General features: G+C 44.9%; 1 protein-coding gene across 3 annotated transcripts in view; it reads right to left on the bottom strand.

Moving 5' to 3' along the window:
• CASP2 (caspase 2) overlaps positions 1-22763 on the bottom strand; it is a 39227-nt gene that overhangs the window by 3716 nt on the left and 12748 nt on the right. For 2 of the 3 annotated variants that reach the window (XM_090044114.1, XM_090044115.1), the window contains 5 exons: positions 18320-18414; positions 17334-17510; positions 5060-5188; positions 4730-4820; positions 9-158 (listed from right to left, as the gene is read on the bottom strand). In XM_090044114.1, the coding sequence (XP_089900240.1) occupies positions 9-158; positions 4730-4820; positions 5060-5188; positions 17334-17510; positions 18320-18414 (642 nt within the window). Of the gene's footprint in view, positions 1-8; positions 159-4550; positions 4613-4729; positions 4821-5059; positions 5189-17333; positions 17511-18319; positions 18415-22763 lie in introns of all 3 variants that reach the window. The other variant, XM_090044113.1, reaches the window with a different exon arrangement.

The following is a 22763-nucleotide window of genomic DNA, read 5'->3' as shown; positions in this document are numbered from 1 at the left end:
CCCCATACCTTTCAAACAGGCATATCCGCAAATCATGTCAGAGCATGTGGGCAAACGCAACCGGGGATTCTCCTCCTTGTTTGCATCACTTTCCTCATAGCCTGGAGAATCAGAGCGTTCTTTCCCATCCCTTTGATCCACTCCCCGGTCAGTCTCATCTGGAAAGGGGGAAAAAAACAAAAGTTGAGAAATAAGTCACTCTCAACCATGTTTTTCAACCTCCCAGCACTCCCAGAGCCAAACTAGTAGCAATGTTCTTTGTCCAAGACCCAATCTCTCAGCTGCTGGCGCAAAAAGGATATTCCTCTACAACAGAGGCCTTCTGTACCCGGCTCTTTAAATCTCATATGGAAATAGCTTTGTTACAATATTCAAATGCTCCTCATTTGATTTGTAGTTTAAGCAAATTTTAACTGCTGCAATATGGCACTCACTAAAACCGTAGTTTTAGATTACCCCTGATAATAATATCTTATTTACTGTCTACATAGTACAGTAGAGAGCACTTAGGCTAGAGTGTTCAAATTGTAATCAAAACCTTAACTCCTGCCCTCAATCCCAGAACAACATGTTTCTGTTAAAAGTTTATAAGGTTGATGGGTCTGAAATGAAATCCATCTATAGATGCAAATCGGGAATTTCGGCATTGGTTTTACACAGGTTGTCTATCCAAACAACAGAAATTAGATTTTAATTTTTTAAAATTCAGTTGAGATAAGTGATGCTCAAGCTTTTTTGCCCCACAGGCCAGGTAAGTGGTCTGGGGCTGGTCTACAGGCCAAAGGAAACCCCATGGGCCCTCAGGCGTTCAGCTGGCCACTGCACACTGGGACAGGGCCCTGGGGCCCAACACAGCCCCTGCACACTGGGATTGGATGCCCAATGCAGAGCACAGGGCATGGGGCTTCTCAGAGGTCCAGAAATTTGAAAGTGGGGGAGCAGTGGTACTGCTCCCTTGCTGCCAAATTTCCAGACTTGTGGGAAGTCCTATGAGCCAAATGTCACTGCACCAGGGATGAGATCTAGCCCACAGGCCAGGGGTTGAGCACTTCAGGTTTATATGCACCACAGATGCCAGAAAGAACTAATATACTGCTCGCTACCCTGAATCAGCTCCGTAAGAACTTGTATACTTGAAGCCACCTACTCGAAGTATTCCCCCCCCCAACTAAACGTGATGGGCAAAGAAGAAAAACGTGGGGGATTTTTAAAGTTCTTTATATGTAGGGAGACTTGGTTCTCTTTCCCAGAAGTTTCCATGGCTTTTGCTTTTTTCTGTTTTACAAATTTCACTGGCAGGAATTTTAGAATGACAGTCTGTTTCTGTAATTTGGATCAGTCTGATGTCCACCTAGTCCCATACCCGACTGTGGCCAATACCAAATGCTTCAAAGAAGAGGCAAGGACTCTGAGGTTGGCAAATGAGGATGCTCTGCCCCCTACATGAAATTTTCATGCCAGCTGCTAATATTTAGCAATTACCTTAAACCCTAAAATGACATTTAATAGCCTTTCTACAATTAGCACCGTTATGATGGCTTTGAATAATTCCCAGTATCAGTAACTGTACAATCTCCATATTAATCCAAGTTCCTGGTGACTGGAAAAAAAAATCTTCCAATAACAATGAGTAGTAGTCTTGTCATGCATGAAAAATAAACATTCCTCATTTGGTCTCAAATTTTTTATCTTTGTGTCATCGCGCCCTTTGTCTTATGTTGTGGTGAGACTTTCTTACTCTAGCTTGTCCCAACTATTATTGTACATATATTTATCCTGTTCCTTTTCTAGACTTATTTTTGAAGTAACAAAACGCATCTTTTTAATTCCTCCCAAGCACTTTTTCAAGCCCTGGTTCATTCCATCACTCTCATTTTGGAGCGTCTTTTGGACAGTGACCAATACTGCACATATCACATTTATCACTGATTTACTGCAAGTCATTATAATACAACAGACAAGGAAGAAGATGTCCTGAAGAAAAATACACTGCATCTGAAATCTTGTCTTAGCTTAACTTAACTGTTCTATTGGTCCATTAAAACATATGACCCACTAAAATCTTTGCCTCTAAATTTCCTGGACCTTCACTTCAACACTACAATATTATCCATAATTTTTTCACTCTATTCCTTATACAGACTACTATCTCATTTGCTTTTTGACCACGAATGCATATTAAACAAAAGTTCCTTTAATGCATAGTTAATTTAGAACCATGCAGGATGCACTTAATTTATATTTTCCCCTCCAGATACACTTTTATGCATTTACCAACACGAAATGTCATTTGGCGTCAAGTCACTTGCCTATTCACCCAGTTTGTTTGGTTCTCTCTGGTCCCAACTAAATTAACTAGGTGTTAAAAGGCGTTGTTTGCACCTTTTGCCAACTGCCTCACTTCTCACCCTTTTCCAAATTATTACCATATTCAACACAAAACTTTGGACAAAACCTTGAAACTCCTATTCTTACCCTATTAGCACGTGGTATCTCCATCCTTGGAAGTTTTTAATAGCAGGTTAGATAAGTACTTGGATGATATGGGTTAGACGGAGAAAATCTTGCCTTGAACAGGGAGCTGGACCAGATTACTTCCTGAAGTTCCTTCCAACTGTAATTTTTCTATGAAAAAAATTGACCAGTGTACTTTGTTCCTGTCTGCAAAGCTGTTTTTGATCCACAAGACTTTGCCTCTCACCTTGAAACAGATTCATAGTATTTTGTGGCAGACCTTGGTAAAAGGCTGTTTGAAGGTCTAAATAAATTATATTAATCAACTTCACCCTATCCACTACCTTAATGACATGTTCAAAAATTGTAACAGAAGAGCAAGACAGTATTTATTTGAAAAATTTATCTTCTAGGGGCTCTGCTGTTCTGCTTTTAATTATTGTTTAAGACAATTTGCTTATACAAATGTATTTAAGTCCTTAAAAAATAGAATTATAGAATCATAGAAAAGTAGGGCTGGATCTAGTTCCACCTTCTCTTTGAGACATCTGAACTATGCTTAAGAGAGCCAAGGAATAAGACTATACCCCACTGTTACCAAGGAAGACAAAACCCACAAAGAGTCTATGCCAATCTGACCACATGGGGTAAAATTTATCTCTGATTCCAAATGTGGCAATGCAGATAGATGCAACCTCTAATACACTCCAGTTCTGTGAAGCTGTTAAAGAGCATATTTTTCTGCAGCCCAGTTAACACATAATTAAAACTAGGGATGTCAAAAATATAGCCCATGGAGCCTCTTTATCCAAACTACTGGGCTACCAGAGGGCACTGGAAGTTGGACACTTTAGCTGAGTAATGAACTTGGTCCTATACACTCTTGCTGCCCCTCCCGGGCTCTGTGTTCCAGCTACTACTGGACATTGCACCTCTTCCACTCCCTTCCCTACTGGACCATGAGCTCCTGCTACTGCCCTGGCTATAGTAGCCACTGAGTCTGAATCCAGCCCAGGGCCTCAAGCGAGTTTGACACCCTGATTTAAACTGATGCTGACCTTTCTTCCAATTGTTAAACGGATGCTTACAATGCCAAAGAGAGCCAGAAAAAGAGGAGTTACACAGACTAAAATGCTTTTATTTTTTGATCACTCAGATTTCACTCTCGTGTGCTGTAAATGCACTAATCCGACCAACCTTACATTTCCTCAAGCAAGAGCAGAGAGACAGAGAAAGAAAGATTAAGTAAAATAAGAGAACCTTCAGGATTTTGCCATACAGTATAAATACTGTACATGCTTTTAAATTCATTCGCAGACTGCCAAGCTGCATTTTTACTTTTAGGAGCACCTGTTGGTAATGGGGAAAGCTACATTTACGCAAAAACTCTTACTGTAAATATTCTGCACAAGTGCTACAATAATCAAATCAAGTCCTCAAAGTCTCCCATACATGGATGTTAAAACCAGTGAAGTCTAAGTTTTTTCAGAGATTAACATTTTTCTAAATTTCAATTACATACTTAACCAACTCAAAACCAGCTCAATAAAATGCACTTTTTTGCCCAAGTAAAATCCACAAATATTTAGTACAAGTGGAAAACTTGTGAGGAAGCTACCCCTCCTTCACAGTTGCTTACAGAAACTAGAATGGATAGATAGTTCAGGCTCCAACACAGAAAAACAGCTTGCATAACAGATGGCTTAGAAAAGCTGTTTTGTCACAGCAGCAGTGCCAAAAAAGAAGCATTTATAATGAATGGGTTAGGCAGAAGTAAATCTACATACTGTATAACCATGTTAGAGTTTCAAAGACGACAAAGGATAAATAGCATGGAGATAAAGTGCGATATGGAGAAAGAAGGAGAACTACAAGGTTAAAAGGAAATGGAAAAATAGGTCCCAAGAGAAGACAACAAGTGTGAGTGGTGAAAGGAAAGTGCTCCAGAGACAGGTGTGAGTCTGGAAGCCAGTAAAAAAGTTAGGACAAGAGAAAGCCAGAAGCTGGGGCAGGACATGATAGAGCTCCCCATTCCCATGGTGCTGTGGGGTCTGTGATTCAATGTACACACCCCATGCAGAGTGAAAGACACTTACAGAGCAACAGAGGCTGTGGCAGCAGCAAGGCAGAGGGAGATGAATGTGGGTTCCGCTTACACCTGAGAGAAGCAAAGAGGAGAGTTGACAGGAAGTTGGGTGCAAGGGTGTATGCATGTGAAAGTCAGCCTTCATGGGGTGTCAAGTACTTAGCCCTCCGCATCCCTGGCATCACTTACCTCCCCGACAGGCCTGAATAAAGAACATTTTGGGCTTATTCTGGAGGTTTGGGCAGTTCGCATTGTCAAAGAGCCTGAAAACTTCCTGCAACTAAGAAAGAAAAGAAAGCTTAGTAGTTTCCCCCTTCAATACTATCCTAATATCACATCCTCCTAACCTCACATCTTCCATTCACTCTCCCTATTTCCATGTCTCTTACATGAGACTCCTCCAGTATGACAGGAGCTTCAAACCTCTTTGCAAATGCTCCCACCCTGCCCAACGCTTCCTTCTCAGTGCAGCTTCCCAAAGCCAGATATCAAGGGTTCATTCAGAATGAAGGGAAGTACCTGCAGTAATTTGCCGTCGACTCCATAGACCCCACCCTCCACACCATGCGAGAGTAGGGCTACAATGCAGGAATCCACTTCCTGGTGAGTTGGCTTCTGAGAAAATTTCTGTAATGTCTCCTGCATCTCCTGAGGAAAGAAAATACACTCAGTGATACTAAGAGCCACATGTGCATCAAGGAAAAGGGGGGGACAGAAATGGTAGGCAGCAAGGCCCAGACACTGAGGGGAAAGCCAAGCAAATCATAAACCAAACTGGGGGGAGGAGGAAAAGAGAAAGAAGTGTTTTGCATTTTAAGAACAAAATATTGTTATTACCTTGCATCAAGGGGAGGGGGGGGGGGGAAGGTGGCTGAGAAAGTAGCAAGGTCCCAAATACTGGGACACAAAATCCATTTGAGTATACTCAGCAGGACTCAGGAAAAGCAGCGAATAATTCCATAGCCATACCAGACAGGAAATTTTTGGCTGACAGAATACTTTTACCTAAACTGATGTCTGGCCACAACAGTAGAGAAGCTCAAACTCTAAATGCTATATTAATCACTGGTACTTAGATACTATGGTAAGGGACATGGTGTAACTATTTGTGATAGATCTTTAGTAATCATTAGCAGATAAGCCCTTAAGATTTCTCATAAAGATTATGGAAGCAGTACAATAGCACCCATTCAGCTTGCAGAACTTTGTTCCAATTCAGAGTGGAAGAGGACTCTTACTGAATTAGGAACAGAGAACAAATTTGCAAAGGGAGGCATGTCTACCACAAGTTTCTTGGCACACAAAAATGCAATGCCAAAAGCATAAGGTAGGAATTTAGGAAGCCAGGATTTTGTAAGCCTTGAAGGGTGCAGGGCAGAAAACATTTTGAAGTTTAAAAGGGTTTCAAACAAAGCAGGTGGGGAGCTGTCAAGTGCAGCTCTGTAGCCCCAGTCTCTTGAGGGGGGCTGAGCCTCTGCTCCTGGCATGGAGGTGAGGGGAGGTTTGGGGAGGGGAGGGAAGCCAATGTCAGCAAGCACTCTTCCACATCCATTCTCCTAGGGCATCACCCTCCCTGCTGGAAATGGGACAACAAACAGAGGGAAGTACATGGGAACTGGGGGCTGGAGAACAGAAACCTTGATTTGGGAGGGGAGAAGGCAGAGGGAAGGGGGAGGAAGGTGTACAGTTTACCAGTTCTAACAAAGTGCTTGGCACTTAGGGGTGGGCATGGCAACAGCCCCAAAGCAGTTTGGGCGGGGGGGGGAGGAAGAGGGTAAAAGGAACACTGCACTGAGGGATGCCTGGAAGACTGACCTACCGGAGGCATACACTCATACACCGGTTACCTGAAACATACAAGTCTGTCTGCAGCCTAAGACAGCAGTTCCCAAATTAGTACTGGTCCTAACCTCACCTATAGTCAGATAATCTATGCAACGTCATGCACATGTTCGCCACTGTTTGTGTGCCCACAATTAACAGGGCGGGGACTTGCCACACTCTACCTGCTCCATGGTAACTGCTGCTTCTGCCTGCTCTTAAACCCATGGTGAGAATTAAACTGGGGCCCTCTACATTGACAGGGACATATTTAAGTTGCCCCGGTTTATTTTTCCACTCAGCACAGGGCAGCACAGTCAACACAAGCACAGTTACGGTGTAGAGTACTTGATAGTAAGTTTGCTCCCCCTAGCTCCCCTTCAGGCATATGATATTTCTGAACCTGCAATTACCTTGCAGTAAGTGAAAATAAATTAAATCTATTTAGACTGTTACATCCAAAATGAAGATGCTCTGGTTTAACTCTCATCACAGAAGATGATGAAAATAGAGGAAGAGGTACTGCAGATACAGTACAGCAGTGGTGCTCAACCTTTTAGAGTAGAAATCTGGGGGTGCTGCAGGTGATCACTCCCCTCAAGGACAGGACAATGTCAAAAAGGGAGGAGAGGAAGAAAGGAAGAAGATGGGGGCATGGAGGGCTATAGACACAGGCAGACCTAAGATTTTGAAAAAGTGGGGGGTACAAGTTGGTATGGTTTATCATCCCATAAAACACAACTCATGCTTTTTTTCAGGTAAAAAGAAAGTAGCAGCTTTGCAACATGCTAAGTGCCTAAGGCTATATTATTCAGTTTAATACTTGTTTTTGCTTCAGTCTAAGTTTATTGGAATGAGTCAAAAACAGCCTGCAGGGCTGTGAAACAGGAGCTATATTACAGGGAGTAGCTAGCAGACAACTGAATTGCAGAAGAACATTAGTGGAACATCAAGACCATTTAAAAGGAGAGAGGGCAATTTACACCTGTGGAGTGAAGAGTTCAGAAGGAAATCAGGTAGATTTTAATGAGCCATGAATTTAATTGTTCTTTGAGTAGATCTGATATCTTTTATTAGACCAACTGAGTAGTTGAAAAAGATTTCATAGATTTCATAGACATTAGGGCTGGAAGGGACCTCGGGAGATCATCGAGTCCAGCCCTCTGCCCAAAGGGCAGGAAGTCAGCTGGCAAGCTTTCTGGCACAGTCACCCTTCTTCAGAAGTAGGGATTCTCTGCTGTTCTCAGACTCCGAGAAATAAGAGAAGCTAAAAGTGTGGCAGGGTGGCAGTGAAAATGTAAATAAGTAAAAATTAGAAAGACAAAAGGTAAAGCAGAGAGGTAAAGCAGAACGGGGAGGAGGAAGGGGAAAAGAAAAAAAAGGCTGAAGGGAGACACTGCAGTGATAAAATATACTGTAGAAAAGAGGTTGTCAGTGAAAACAGGACTGAGAGAAGTTCAGAGTGTGAGAGGATGTAGTGAAAATATACATGGGTAGAAAGGAGAAACAAAAGGTAAAGCAGTGGAGAAGGGGAAGAAAGCGGGGGAAAAGAAAGGTTTTAAATGCGTCATAAAACTACCTGTCGGGGCATACTTCCCACAGGACAATCACTCCCTCTCCGATTTCTCAGTTCTAATCCTCAAAGGGAACTTACAAAACACCTTCTGTAGACAAGCCTACAAACTTCACTTCATAAATCTATTGGATACAAAAAATCATGGACTCAATACAGACATTGGTTTTATGACACATTACAACCTGCCTAACATGTGATTCACCAGGTACCCTGACAGCACCTCTTACATTCTTTTCTTCCTCCTCTTCTCCTGTCCCCCACTTTTCTGCCCTTTGTCTCCCTGATTTACCACTATTTCCTTCTTGAGAACCTCTTTCTTATTTTGTAATATTCCCCTTTAGCCTTTCTTTTCCCCTGCTTTCTTCTTCCTCTCTCCCACTTTACCTTTTCTTTCTCCTTTTTACCTATATTTTCACTACAGCCTCTCACACTTCGAACTTCTCTCAGTCCTGTTTTCCTGATCTCCTGCTATTTTCTTTTCCCCCGCTTTCTTCCCCTTCCCTCTCTGCTTTACCTAAGTCTTCTAATTTCTACATATTTACATTTTCACTGACATCCTGCCACACTTTTAGCTTCTCTCATTTCTTGGAGTCTGACAACAAGAGAGAATCCCTAATGCCTGAAGAAGGTGACTGTGCCCAAAGGCTTGCCAAGAAATTTTTTCCAATTACTCAGTTGGTCTAGTAGAAGATATCACATCTACTCAAAGAACCTTGCCTGCCTATGTCCTTAGACCAACACAACCACAACCAAAAACCCAGCATGAACTCAATTTACACTCCTAACACTGCCTGAACAGAGAGACTGCTGATGCTGCCACTGCTAGGAAGTTGGTTTTAAACTTGGGTGCAGCAGGATTCAAAAGGGGGCAGGGCATAAAACTGCACCAGTGTACCCCTCCTGGATCCACCCCTGGATACAGATGGTATCCGCAACACCTCACAGGGCAGGGAAAGGAATGTGCCAAGCTGAGTTGCTTGTCACTAATCTCCCACTCAGAGACCAGATCCAGCCCACAGGGCCACTGGGTTCAGCAAAGCTGAGGCAGAACATGAGATTTAACCATGCCTCAGCTGTTCCCCATAAAAACTATGTTTGCTTGTTGTTACCCTAGAGTGTGACAGATCATGGTATTTTGCTGGTGATATTTCTGGTTTAAATAGTTTGTTGTTACAGTAATGTTGTATGCCCCAGTTCCCTGACTGACTTGTATACTGGGGAAAAATGGGTTAGTGTCAGTCCAAATTAGACCTCTAAGTGAAGATAGGGCTTTGACCCAGGGTGGAAAAAGTCTCCAAATGACAGGGATGAGCTGTGCCACAATGTATCATGGCCAAGGATCCTGGTTTTCTCCGCTTAAAAAAAAAAAAGCAAATTCGGTCCAGCTGAAGCTGTCCCCTCTGCTGCTTTGTGGCAATGACCAGTCCTGCTATGCTGGTGCCCCTCACTCCCAAATCAGAGCCCTGCCAGCATGACTCGCACCCCCCTGCCCTGCCACCGCCAGCATGGCATGATCTGCATGCAGGCAGAGCTGGCCTTATGGGTGGACAGTGAGGACAACCATCCAGGACACTGAGGTATGGAAGAGGGGTGCAGTGTCACAGTAGCCCAGGGCAAGGCCCTGCCTCAGTTCAGATGGGGCAGGAGGCAGCAAGTCAGGGGTGCTCCTCATTCCCAACCCATACCCCCTACCCCCCGCATTCCACCCTGCCAGAGCGTTCCCAGCCCTCCTGTGTGGGGCAGGGGGTATGTGGGGCTTTCTGGAGCTTGGCCCCTGCCCTGATGATGCAGAGCTGGTCCAGATTCACCAGAGCTTGGCCCCCGATGGCCTAGACTGGCCCAATACAGTCAGGTCCATATGCCAAGCTCTGGGATGCCCAGCCCACTCCTGTGCCATTGGGGGAGGGGGCCTGATGGTGTGGGGCTGGTCCAGGCCATCAGGGGCCAAGCTCTGGGAAGCTCAAACAGACCCTGTGCCATCAGGGATCCCCGCAACGGCAGATGCGGTTTAGGCACAGCCACTGGCAACACGTTGGGAGAGGGGAATGGGGAGGGGGCACATGCCACCCCTACATTTATGACGGGTGTGGGGTATGGAGCTGCAACCTGGCTGGAACAGCAGACTCTGTGCTGCCACTGCCATCGGGAGCCCCAAGCTGCCACTGCTGGGACTTGCCGTCACTGCTACAGCTGGGCAGCAGCCCCAGCCCCCAACTCTGCCCCAAGGGTTTCTGGCCTGGAATGCAGCAGCTCAGCATGAGTTCTCACATCAAGTTACTGCTGCTAGAAGCCACCACTGCAACAGCTGGGCAGCACCTCCAACCCCAGCCCAAGCCACAGTGGGATGAGGCAGCATGCCTAGAGACAAGGCAGCCCGCAGCATGGGACAGGGTGATCGCTGGAGACTAGAGGCAGCACCCTGCTAGCCTCAGCACTCCTGGACCTGTCACACTGCGGCCATCACCACTACCACCCTCCACACAGGTAAGAGAAACTACCTGTCCAGCCCTACCCTTGGCAAGGCTGGGTCCCAGCATCGGGATCCTTCCTGGGTTCCCCAAGAACACCCACAGACCACTCCACACTCCTCCAGCCCCCACCCACACACCCCTTCCAGCATAACATGCAGGCTCCACCCCACTCCCCCACCAGGCAGCATGACCCTCACCAGATCCACAGGGCCAACCTCCAGCCTCCTAACTGCCCCCCCACCACACACTCCATAGCTCTGGCAGCTGGGGGCCCCCTCTGGGCCTGGCAGCAGGGTGGGAGGGGGCAGGGCACTGTGGCTTAGAGTGAGGGGCATCAGCAGGGCTGGGGGGCTGCGTCTTGGGAATGAGGGGCAATGGCATGGGTAGGGCACTGGAATAATTGGGGCTGCTCAGCACCACAAAGCAGGGGCTGGGGACAGACGCATCCTGGTGAATAAAGGGAGCAAGGAGAGCTTTGATTTTCCATGACAAAAAACCCAAAATCAAACACCAACATTTATAGGTATTTAGCATTTATCTTATTATAGTGATTGAAGCATTGGTAGGCTTCCAAATTAAGGTGTGCATGTCTTGAGGGAGAACAGTCAGAGCTGTTTATGTGAGTGGGACTTTGCCCAAGAAGAGCTGCCTGCTTTGCTATATGAGACTTCAGGTGCAAAGCACTGAAGTCCATTCTCTAGGAGCTAAGCTATAAAGTGGCTCTCCAAGGGGGCCAGAGACGTGGGGAAGGGTAGGATCTAGAAGGCCTTGCCCCAGAGTCCAAGGAGGCAGGGGTTTTCCAAAGCGATATCAAACCACTAGTGCCAGTGTAGATGAGGTCTAACCAGCACTGAATACAAGTACTGTGTACAGTTTTGGGTTCCACATTTTTACAAAGATGTGGAAAGTTAGAGAGGGTCCAAGGCAAGCAACAAAAATAATAAAGGGCTTGGAAGCAAGCCATATAAAAGGTTAGAGGGAAATAAGCACGTTTAACTTTCAGAAAAGGCTCTTAGGAGGAAACAATAGCAACCTTCAAATATCTGAAAGGCTGCCATAAAGAGGGAGAACATTCTTCTCTCTCACTGCAGAGGATAGGGCACACAGCAATGGCTTGAAGTTGCAGCTAAGTAAGTTTAGACTGGGTATCAGGAAACTTCTTCAGTGTTACAACGGTGAGGCAATGGAATAGACTGCCTGGAGAAGTGGCAGACTCTCCATCACTGGAGGTGTTCAAGAAGAGGTTGGATAAGTGTGGTCAGGGATGATCTAGAAATAACAATGCCTGGAGTGTGTTGCGGAGGGGAACAGTGGAAGTGCAGAAGACAATCATACATGTATCACTTGGAGATCATAAGAGCTCTGGAGTGCAGAGCAGGTAGACACTGAAGAATGAAACAGCACCACAAATGCCTTGGTTATAAAACTGGATCTGGTTTTGCCACGCTTCTTGGCTTTTCTGGTTGCCACACGGGCCTGGAAGGATTTTTCTCTCCTCCTACAGGCATCAGAAATCATCAATATCAATAATCGGCAATGCTTTGATATGGGGATGACGTCTGCCAGGAGGGGATTACTGGCGAGTTTTAAGGTGGATGAGGAGTCCAATCTGTGCTTTGCATATCCACAGATATGAAGGGGGGGTGGGGAGAGAGACACGGACGACAACAACGACCCACAGCTGTTCGCCTGGATGTTGTGCGCTTTCCTTCTTCCTCTACCATTACTTGGCATCCTGAACAAGACTCTTCTCTTTGAAGTGGGTTGTAGCTTTATGTATGGTACAGCAACATTGAGACCTGTTACCAGCCAGCACTTCCCAATTTGTAGGGTTGATGCCACCCTTCTTAAGGTATGCTTTCAGGGTGTCCTTGTAGGATTTCCTCTGCCCTCTGATGGTCCTCTTACCAGGACCAAATTAAGAGAAGATGACTTTGCTTCGGAAGACGAGCGTGTCAGCCATCTGCACACAGCAGCCAGCCCAGGGGTATTTCTGTATCATGATCTTTGCCTCAATGCTGGTTTTGTTAGCTGCAGGGAGGATGCTAGCATTGGTGCAGTAGACTTCCCATCTAATGTGAAGGATCTTCCTGAGGCAACACTGATGAAACCATTCCAGGCGCTTAAGATGGCTTTGATAGGTCATCCATATCTCACACCCATAGAGGAGTGCAGGGATAAACACTACACTGAGACCAAGATCATAAGTTTCCAACTGCAGATCTCAAAGGCAGTGAAACAACTTTCCAAAGGATGCACTAGCACAGTGAATCATATGTTCGATTTCTACGTTCAGACTGACTGGAAGAGGAAAAACTGTCAACATATGGGAAGTGCTCAATGTTTTCCAGGGGTTCTCCACCAATGGTAATTTGTGGGGGCAAGGGGACAGCTTGTTCTGGGGTAAGCTGATGGAGCATATTGGTATTCATAATGTTAAGGGAGAATCCCAGGCTGTGATAGGCACCTGAGAAAAGGTCAAGGGTGAACTGCAGATTGGTCTCAGTGTGCACGGGGATAACAGTCATCAGCATACTGAAGGTTAGTGATGCCAGTCTTGGCAACTTTCATTTTTCTGTGAAGACGTTGCAAGTTGAAAAGCTGACCATACATTCAATACTCAACCCCAATTCTTGGAGGAAGGCGGTCACAGATGAGAATGTCAAATCACAGCAAGACAGATGGAGGAAAGGGTAGAGGCAGTGACGCAGCCCTGCTTGACACTAGTACAGCTGGTAAGTCTCTGATCCATTGCAAAGGACTGGCCGTCATCCCATCATGAAGTAGCCTGAGAACGCTGATGAACTTCAGTGGACAATCAAACCTAGCCAGCACCTTCCCTAAGGCTTCACATCTGATTGAGTTAAAGGCCTTGGTTAGGTCAATTATTGTTATAAACAGCTCCTGGTGTTGCTCTCTACATTTCTCCTGGATCTGTCATGCAACAGAAATCATGTAGGTGGTACCCATGATGGTCTAAAGCCACACTGGGATTCTGAAAGGACTGCTTCAGCAGGGGGAGGAAGAAATTCAGAAGGATGAGAGTAAGAATCTTCCTGGCAATGGAGTGGAGGGCAATGCCTTGGTAGTTCCCCACACACTGACTTGTTTGTCCCCTTTCTTGAAGATGGTCACAATATTGGCATTCTTTAAATCAGGTAGAACTTCCTCATTAAACCATATTTTTATGAGAAGTTGGTGAAATTTTTCAGAGATGTTAGGGTTGGAAGGGACCTCAAAGGATCATTGAGTCCAATCCCCTGCCAGTGGCAGGAAAAAGTGCTGGGGTCATGTGACCCCAGCCAGGTGCTTGTCCAGTCTCCTCTTGAAGAAGATCCCCAAGGTAGGGGAGAGCACCACCTCCCTTGGAAGCCTGTTCCAGATTCTGGCAACCCTAACCGTGAAATTCTTCCTGATGTTCAACCTAAATCTACTCTATCAGCTTGTGGTCATTGTTCCTGGTTATTCCAAAAGGGTGCTCTGGTAAACAGAGCATCTCCTAGTCTCTGCTGCCCCCCACTGGGGATATGTGGCAGTATACAAATTCACCTCTCAGTCTTCTCTTGTGGACGCTGAAAAGGTCCAGGTCCCTCAACCTTTCCTCATAAGGCCTTCCCTGCTGGCCTCTAACCATATGAGTGGCCCTCCTCTGGACCCTCTCAAGGGTGTCCAGATCCTTCTTGAATTGCGGTGGCCAGGACTGGGCACAGTACTCCTAGCTGCGGCCTGACCAGTGCTGCATAGAGGGGGAGCATCACCTCCTTGGATCTCTTCATGATGCACCTACGGATGCATGACAAAGTGCAGTTAGCTCTGCTAATTACTTCATCACACTGATGACTCGTATTCATCTTGGAGTTGACAATGACTCCAAGATCCCTTTCTGCCACTGTGCTGCTGCTGGTTCCACCAGCTTTAAAGGCCACTGCAGCCTCTCAGTAAGGTGCTGCTGAAGAGCTTCACATATAGCGTGGTCTTGGAATGCCCTGATGTTAAAACTTTTCTGCATTCCTTTCAGTTGTTTACAGTGCTGTGGTACAAGCTGCATGCCCATGATTGATCCGACTAAGCGGTAGTCCGTCCAGCACTCATCTGCACCTCTCAAAACTTAGGTGATACGGACATCAATACGATCACAAGCTCTGAGAATAATGTAGCCAAGAAAGTGCTAGTGATTGGAGTGTGAATGTTTCCAAGTAGTCTTATACTTGTTACTCTGTCTGAAGATTGAATTCATGATGAGCAAATCATGCTCTGCACATTTGCCAAGGAGGAGGATATCACTGGAGTGGACTTCCCCTACACGGTCTTTCCCATGATGACACGCCAGAGTTTAGTGTCACTGAACTCTTGCAATGAAGTTACCCATGAGGATGAGCTTGTCTTCTCTGGCAGTGGCAGTCAGGACTGTGTCAAGACCACAGTAGAACTGTTACTTGTTGACTTCTTCACCGTCAAGTGCGAGGGCGTATGCATTGATTACTGTAGCAAACTGGTTGTTACTGAGCTTGAGACAGAGAGTCACAAAGCATTCATTAATGGGAGCTCTAAAAGCTGACTGAATCTTGTTCTTGATGGCAAAGCCAACCACATAAATAAGCCTCTGTTCAGGTGACTTTCCTTTCTAAAAAAGGTGTACCCACTTCCGTCTTCTTTCAGCTGGCCTTCATCTGCCCAGCGGGTCCCATTTAGGGTAGTAATACTGATGTCATATCTTCCATGTTCTCTAGTTACTATGCCGGCTCTTCTTTCAGGACACTCGCTGCTCAGGGAATCCACAAGAGTGCGGACATGCCGTGTGGTGAACTTCAGGACTTTATTTTGTTGGTTTCAGCCACAAGTAGAGCGATTGCACAGAATGCTGCAGTCCAGCCAGGGGAGGTTTGAGACAGCCTATGTTTAGGGCACCTTTTCTACTCCCTTCCCTGTTCAGGGTGAGCACAAGGGATCTTAAAGAGGACTGCTCAGTCATGGCTGCAGCTGCTGAAATGTACTTCTGTCTCAGTAAGTGCAAAATGACCATCACAAGACTGCTACCTATATGCAGATTTGTGACTAGGGACTTGCAGAAATCACTGTTCCTGTCTCCACCACCATTCATCCGTTGTTGCAGGGCTTGGTTTGTGGGAGACGTTAACATCCCTGGCAGGTTTGCACGTGACATCTTTTAACGTGCGAAAGCCAGAGCACAAGCAACAGCCAAACGAACTTGACAGGAAAGAGCCATGAACCCAGTGGCAAGGATATCCAAGACAACCAGAGACCCCTGTCCCACTGCAACCCCCATCCGCCTACACAACCACAGAGAACCAGCAGGTCTTCAAGTATACCTGTTCTGCCATTGGGGTCTTCAGGAGTTTGGATCATGCTTAGTCTGGGACCAAACCTCAGATCTGTTTGCCAGGGGAGACCCTATCCGGAGTACAAGACTCAAGACTACATGGCTCTAAAGGTCGTTGGAACACAAGCTTCTCCACCATGACAAGGTTATGGTCCAAGGTGTCAGAAATATTAAGTGGCAATTGGAAGCCAAGGCCAGGGGATTTTAACCAAGGTATGTCGATGTTCCTCTGGGATTTAAGAACTAGGCCTTTGCTCTTCCCTTCAGGGTCAGACTGACTGCCATACTCAGAATCATGGAAGAAAATATACACCATGGTTATACTGGCATGGATTGGAGGGAGGGGTTGCTTTCCTCTGTTAGGGGAGAAGGTATGGTCCTCTTCCTTGGATCTTTCAAATTCATTTTAACAAACTGCTTCCCATCCTTGCAGCGGCAGGACACAGACAGTATCTCTGCCTCTGCTTTGCCTATGCCAAGTTAAGGTGTTCTTGTTTTTCAGAAATTATCTAGTAATTCCACAAGAGCTGTTCGTACAGTTTTTCATGGAATAGGCCAGATAGACACTTGTATAGAATGGCTGAGATAGGAATAATCCTGCCTGAAGCAAGAGGACGGGCTAGAAGAGGCCCCTACCAGCTCTACTTTCCTATGATTCAAAGACAAACATAAGCTGTTACATCTAAAAGAGAAAAAAAAACCCAACCAAATGCACAGATTCAGAATGGGAGATAACTGGCTAAGGAGGCTCGCTGCCTAGAAGGATCCAGGGGCTTTGGTGGATGACAGCTTATCATAAGCCAGCAAAGTTTTATAATTTCATATATGTTAGGGGCTGGAAGGGAATTTACAGATCATCTGGCCCAGCCCCCTGCAGAGTGAAAACTCTTGTTCTCACACACAGCATCAATCCTTCACATCCAAAGCGATGAAGTCAACAAAACAGGAAATGTAAAATTTTGGGCTGCATTAACAAAAGCACTTGAAGATGAGAGATAATAGTACCACTATTTGACAATGATTAGGCCCCAATGAGCAGCATGTGCTGCCCCGGCATCTGTATTTTTAAAAGGATAATCAAGAAACAGGAGAGGATCCAGAGGTGAACAAATATGAAGGGGTTGGAGCATAAGCCATACAAGGAAAGGTTGAGAACAAGTAATACTTACTTTGGAGAAAAGGAGATTAAAGCAGTATATAACAGTGGTTTTTAAATATTTGAAAGGACACTGTAAAGAAGAAGAATTACTCTTCTCACTTGCTGTAGTTTTACACTCACTATTGGAAGTCTTGCTGTCTGGCAACATAGGATTTAGATTAAATCCCGGAATTAACTCCTTTACTGTCAAGACAATAGGAAAGTGAAGTAAACTACTCAAGCAAATTGTTGAATCTCCTTTAATGCAAGTTTTCAAGAGGCTGAATAAACATTTGTCTTGAATAACATACGAATAATACATCCTGCATTAATGCAGTGAGTTGGACTACATGGCAGTTGAGGTCCCTTCCAAACCTATGATTCTGCTATTCTAGAATAGCCATAAATTCCCAGCCCCACTTTTAGACCAGGGACCTCCTATTTACCTGTGCACTTTGATCATGATGAACAGTCACCTTATACCCAAGGCACTCAAAGAGCTTCTCCAGAGCAGCACAGTCAACGTCACCACCTGAACGGAACTCCAGGTCTTTCTCACCATTGAAATGCACATTGCTGAGTACAAGCGCTAGGCCCCGGGGTTCTGATGTTATCTTGTATGCCTGTGAAGGAGAGAAGGGACACACATTGTACTTCCTTCCCTACACAGGCTGAGACTACCACAATGAGAGTACCAATTATTATTATTATTTTATTTAAGTGTGCAAAACTTTTGAGGTGCAAAAGAAATGGTAATACAGAGAAAAAACCCTCACAACTTAGGAACGCTCTTCATGGGAATGACTACACAGTTTAGGTGACAGGTGTCTAAATACAAACTGATCACAGCAGAGGATTAGGAATGTCCATTACTTCTCTCACAAGATTCGTAAATAATCCTGACTCGATTCTCACTCATCTAAGGAGCTGTTGCCTCTTGTCCACCTGAGAGAGAACCAAAGCAACCAAGACTGATAAATGAATGAGTAAGCAAGAACGGGGAGCCCCAAAATCTTAAACTTATTTGAGGAATGTATATGTGAGCAAGGACAATGTTCTGCACTATTGCTCTGCCTACACATTCCACCCACATTCTGAGATAATTGAAGGAAAAGAGAAGAAGACTGGAAGACCTGTCTGAAGACATTCCTGGTGAACAAAACTAGAGGCTTAAGTCTGCAACAATAGTTGACCCTGATCTAGAGTTTTCTGACCCCACTAGTAAGATTCACATCAAGAAAAACACCTGAAACATCTGGCAACACCTGAGAATATCTGGCAGAATATATACCCACATCCCAGAAAAGTAGTTTGCCACTTCCTCCTCTGCCACTAAACTTAGTAGTGAAATGGTTTCTCTTCCGCTCACCTATTCAAACATCCCACCTCTCGTGAATGAGAATCCCTCTCTTCCATCCTTATAAACACTCACCAAGCGCTGATGAGTCCGATAAAATTCTGGAGTGCAGGCCCTCACTTGAGGGTAAGGGGGACCATCTCCATTATCAAGGGAATGTTCCAATGGCTCTGTGCAAGAAATATACAGATGAGCAAACAAACACTTACCATAAGGTATTATTCAAGTCCCAAACAAACATTTATAGAAGGACCACATTCAGTAAGTTTCATTCATTTTAACACCCTAAAGCCAGACCACTTTTGGGTACTCAGGTCACATCTGGGTGATCCAATTAATAAAAATTACTACTTTTTCCTTCTGTTTACTATGGAGAGCCAGGATGTTTGCCCTTCCTTCAGTTTTTACACTCATGCAGAGTCTGTTAATTATTCAAGTTTAGAAACACAGGTGAGCAAAGGCAAACTGAAAAAATATTTAGGTGCTGAAACTGTTGGGTTCAGTTAAGACAGGGGTGGGCACTTATTTAGGCTGGAGGGCGACATACAGAGTTTTGGTGAGCTGCTGAGGGCTGGGTCGGCACCCCCTGCCTGCAACAGCTCAACACAGCTCCCTAAGTGGCAGATTACTAGACCTGACAGCGGATCACAGCTCTACCCCAGGCCATGGCCCCATGCTGTCGCTGCCTGGCCATACCCGCCCTAGCATCTCCATGGAGACCAGCCTTTTCAAAACTGATGTGGAACATTCATAATTAGCAAGCTAATTCTTTTCAATATTTTCTTGGCTTAGATATCTTTCTTAAACTTATATTCACTACAGGCAAGGGTGACACATAGGGGGTGCATGCAAGTACACGTACACCCCCTGCAAAAAGGCAGTCACCAATTGCCCCTGGCCACTGCCAACAGTGCCTGCGGGTGGTCGGTGCTTGCCACCCCCATGACAGTGCCAGTGGCATCTGTGGGAGCTCCCCGCTCAACACCACCAGACTCCTGCCGCCACAGCCATGCCCCCCAGCCACTGGGTGTATACACCATTCATGACTACAGGTTTCCAGAAAGCTGCTTGAACACTTTTAAAAGTTTGAAAATGCTTAGGGTGAAAACAAAGCCTTTTATCTTGGAATCCTACAGACATACATGCCCCACTGTCTCACATTGGGTAAAGACAAATATAGGTGTTGCATTAAAAAGCCTGGGACAATCTTTACAGTTTGAATGGCAATCAACTCAAATTAGCTGCAGCTGTCCAGCAAGTGTTCTCTCATTAAAGTGTGACAATGGACTTGTATCATCTATAGGACCCCAGGATAAATCCTAGGCTGTTTTTACCCTTAAAATAGTTGAATAGATTTCATAGATTTTTAGGGTTGGAAGTGACCTCAGTAGATCATTGAGTCTGACCTGCTGCCTGGGAAGGAAAGACAGCTGGTCAGATGACCCCAACCAGGTGCTTGTCCAGTCTCCTCTTAAAGACCTCCAAGGTAGGGGAGAGCACCATGTACTTTGGAAGCCCCTTCCAGATTCTGATTACCCTTACCGTGAAGAAGTTGTTCCTGATGTCCAATCTAAATCTGCTCTCTGTCAGTTTGTGGCCATTGTTTCTAGTTACCCCAAGGGGCACCCTGATTAACAGAGTATTTCCTGTTCCTTGCTGGCCCCACCCTGATGAATTTGTAGATGGGCACAAGATCCCCTCTCAGTCTTTTCTTGCAGAGGCTGAAGAGATCCAGGTCCCTCAGTGTCTCCTCATTAAGGCCTTACTTGCAGGCCCCTAACCATACAAGTAGTCCTCCTTTGGACCCTCTCAAGGTTATCCATATCTTTCTTGAAGTGCAGCACCCAAAACTGGACGCAGTACTCCAGCTGCCGCCTACCAATGCTGCATGGAGAAGTATCACATTCTTAGATCTGTTTGTGATGCACCTGCTAATGCATGACAGCGTGCAGTTAGCTTTACATATTCATCTTAAAGTCCACCATGACTCCAAGATCCCTTTCTGCTGCTGTGCTACTGAGAGGGTCATCTCCCAATCTGTACATGTTGGCAATTCTTTCTCCCTAGGTGCAGCACTTTGTACTTATCTTTGTTAAACTGCATCCTGTTCTGTTCTGCCCATTACCCCTACCACTCACAAATTAACCACACTTACCCAGTCTCTATACTAACTGCCAGAAGCCACTATAATGAATGACTTGGGAACTAGAAGTCAGAAAACTGTTCTTGCTAAGGACTGGGAAGATTTCTGGCAACTAAAGAGTGCAGCAGGATAGGTACGCCAAGAGATGAAGGATACATTTTTAACAGCTGGCAGTTAGATTCTCTAATACACACTATACTATAAATTGGGATGAGAGAACAGGACATACATCCGACAAGGGACCTCTCCTGCCTTTCCACTTCTATTATTATAATCTATCTGGCTGTCCAAATATTTTCACACAAGCTATTACCAGGAATCATCCACCTTGCCAAATGCTGCAGTTATCAGGGACACATAACAATATGGTTCCACTGCATCATTTTGTGAGCTTGTGATAAGCTGTGCTCCAAAGTCTGCGATGGCTTCCAATAATCTTCTGGACACAATTCAAGGTGCTAGTTTTGAACCATAAAACCTTAAATAGCTTGGGTGCTATGGCCATTTGTACATATGCTTGCGCTGTAGCACCAGGTGCTTTTAAAAGCACCTGGCATTGTGGTACATACATTTGTATAAATGGCAAAATGCATGTCAGTGCTGAGAAAATGGCGATGGCGCTCTTTTGAACTAAAACAAAGGTGTTTTAGTTCAAAAGTGCATCATTGCTATTTTCTCAGCACTGACATGCATTTTGCCAGTTATACAAATGGATGCAATGCAGCACTGGGCATGTCAGCTTGTGCAGAACAAACTCAATTAATTGATTCTGCTCTGACGTGCCAAATCTCCGGCATGTTGGAGCAGACAATTGTATGTGTATAAATGCCCTACATGCCTAAGGGACTACCACATCCTTTATGTTACATCACAATACCCATGGTAGTGAGAGCAACCTCCTGCCAAGTACTAACATGTGGAAGGCCATTCGCAATAGTTGCCCCTTAGCACTGGAATTCCCTCCCCTTGCAGCCCATTGAAAGCCCAAGCCTGGACATCTTCTGGAAGTGAAGCAAGACCTTTTTATTTCAGCATACTTTTAAGCAGGATGGATACATTTTTGGGATGCTATTCGAAGAGTCTTATTACAGTGGAGGCTGATCTTTTTAGCAGACATGCCACAAATTAGCCCCACACTATCCTCATGTGCCAGTCTGATTCCCATGCCAGACCTGCTGGTTTGCTTTCTGCTCCTTGCCCTATCTGCCAATACTACCTGTCCCCTCTCTAATCTCCTATGTACCACAGGGGCAGCCCACATCACTTGCAGCAGCCATGACCATCATGGTAGCTTGATTTATTACATGCTATTACATTTTAATATCTTATCCGTTTATAATTTTTCCCCTTCTATAAGCCACCATGACCCTTTTCTGGGGAGACTGCAATATAAATCTAATAAATAAAAGAACTGGCACTTCAAAGAACATAGAAATATATAAGAAACTTCAGGCCCACAAAACAAAATGTAGTTGGCTCCAAAACCCTTATATTAAAGCACCAATTCCACCAGTCTTGCACTTTTTTTTTCTTTTTTAATGAATATGCCTAATGGGACACTTTATCACCTCAAGGCCTTGCTGTGTGATAAATTACATATTTAAAACAGAAAAGGAGATAAGAAGGAAGCAAAGGGACCAGATAACAACAGGGCAGGGGGACACCTGGGTAGTAGACACTTCCTAGTGGCAGCACTGGTTTGCTTCCAGCACAACTGTACAGCTGTGGAGGCAGCTGTTCTTTTTCCACTACCTCCCCCATTCACCCATCTCTAGTTATGCTCCTAGATAGATTATGATTTCACTGTAATTTTTTTTATTAATAAAAATTGTTATTTCATAGAATCATAGAAAATCATAAATAAGGCAACAATTTGTGTTTCTGTGACTTTACATTGTAAGGGTCTTAATTTAGTAACAACAAATCATGTAGTCAGAATAGCACATGCATGTCCTCCAATACATAGTTTATTTTACCAACTTTAATCCTTTTCCTCCTTCACTCTTAAGCCCTCCCCCCTTATAGTTTGGAAATACCTAACTGTCAAATCACTTCTAAAGTTAGGCCATGTGGCATAATGACAAATGTTCTCTTTGTACCTCTTAGCTCAACTGTCAGCCTCCTCATTTTCAACAGATCTTAAAGGGAAAAAATACCTTTTACATTCTAAATTCTTCTGTTAACATTTTATTTAAATGGTATTCTTGCTATAGTTGTTGAACCCTGCTTAGAACCAACTAGCAGCTAGTTTGCTTTCCTCTTCCACTAGTTTTCCTGTCACTTTTCATCCTAATTCTGCCTCCAGTTTCTAGACTCAATGAACTGACCACATTCCATCCCTTAAGGCACCGACAGACGTGCAGCTCCCCAATGTAG

This window comes from Crocodylus siamensis, chromosome 4, assembly GCF_052110815.1.
Source record: "Crocodylus siamensis isolate JL-2025a chromosome 4, ASM5211081v1, whole genome shotgun sequence".
Taxonomy (NCBI): Eukaryota; Metazoa; Chordata; order Crocodylia; family Crocodylidae; genus Crocodylus; species Crocodylus siamensis.
The sequence above is the reverse complement of the archived record's forward strand: the minus strand, read 5'-3'. Positions and strand labels throughout refer to the sequence as shown.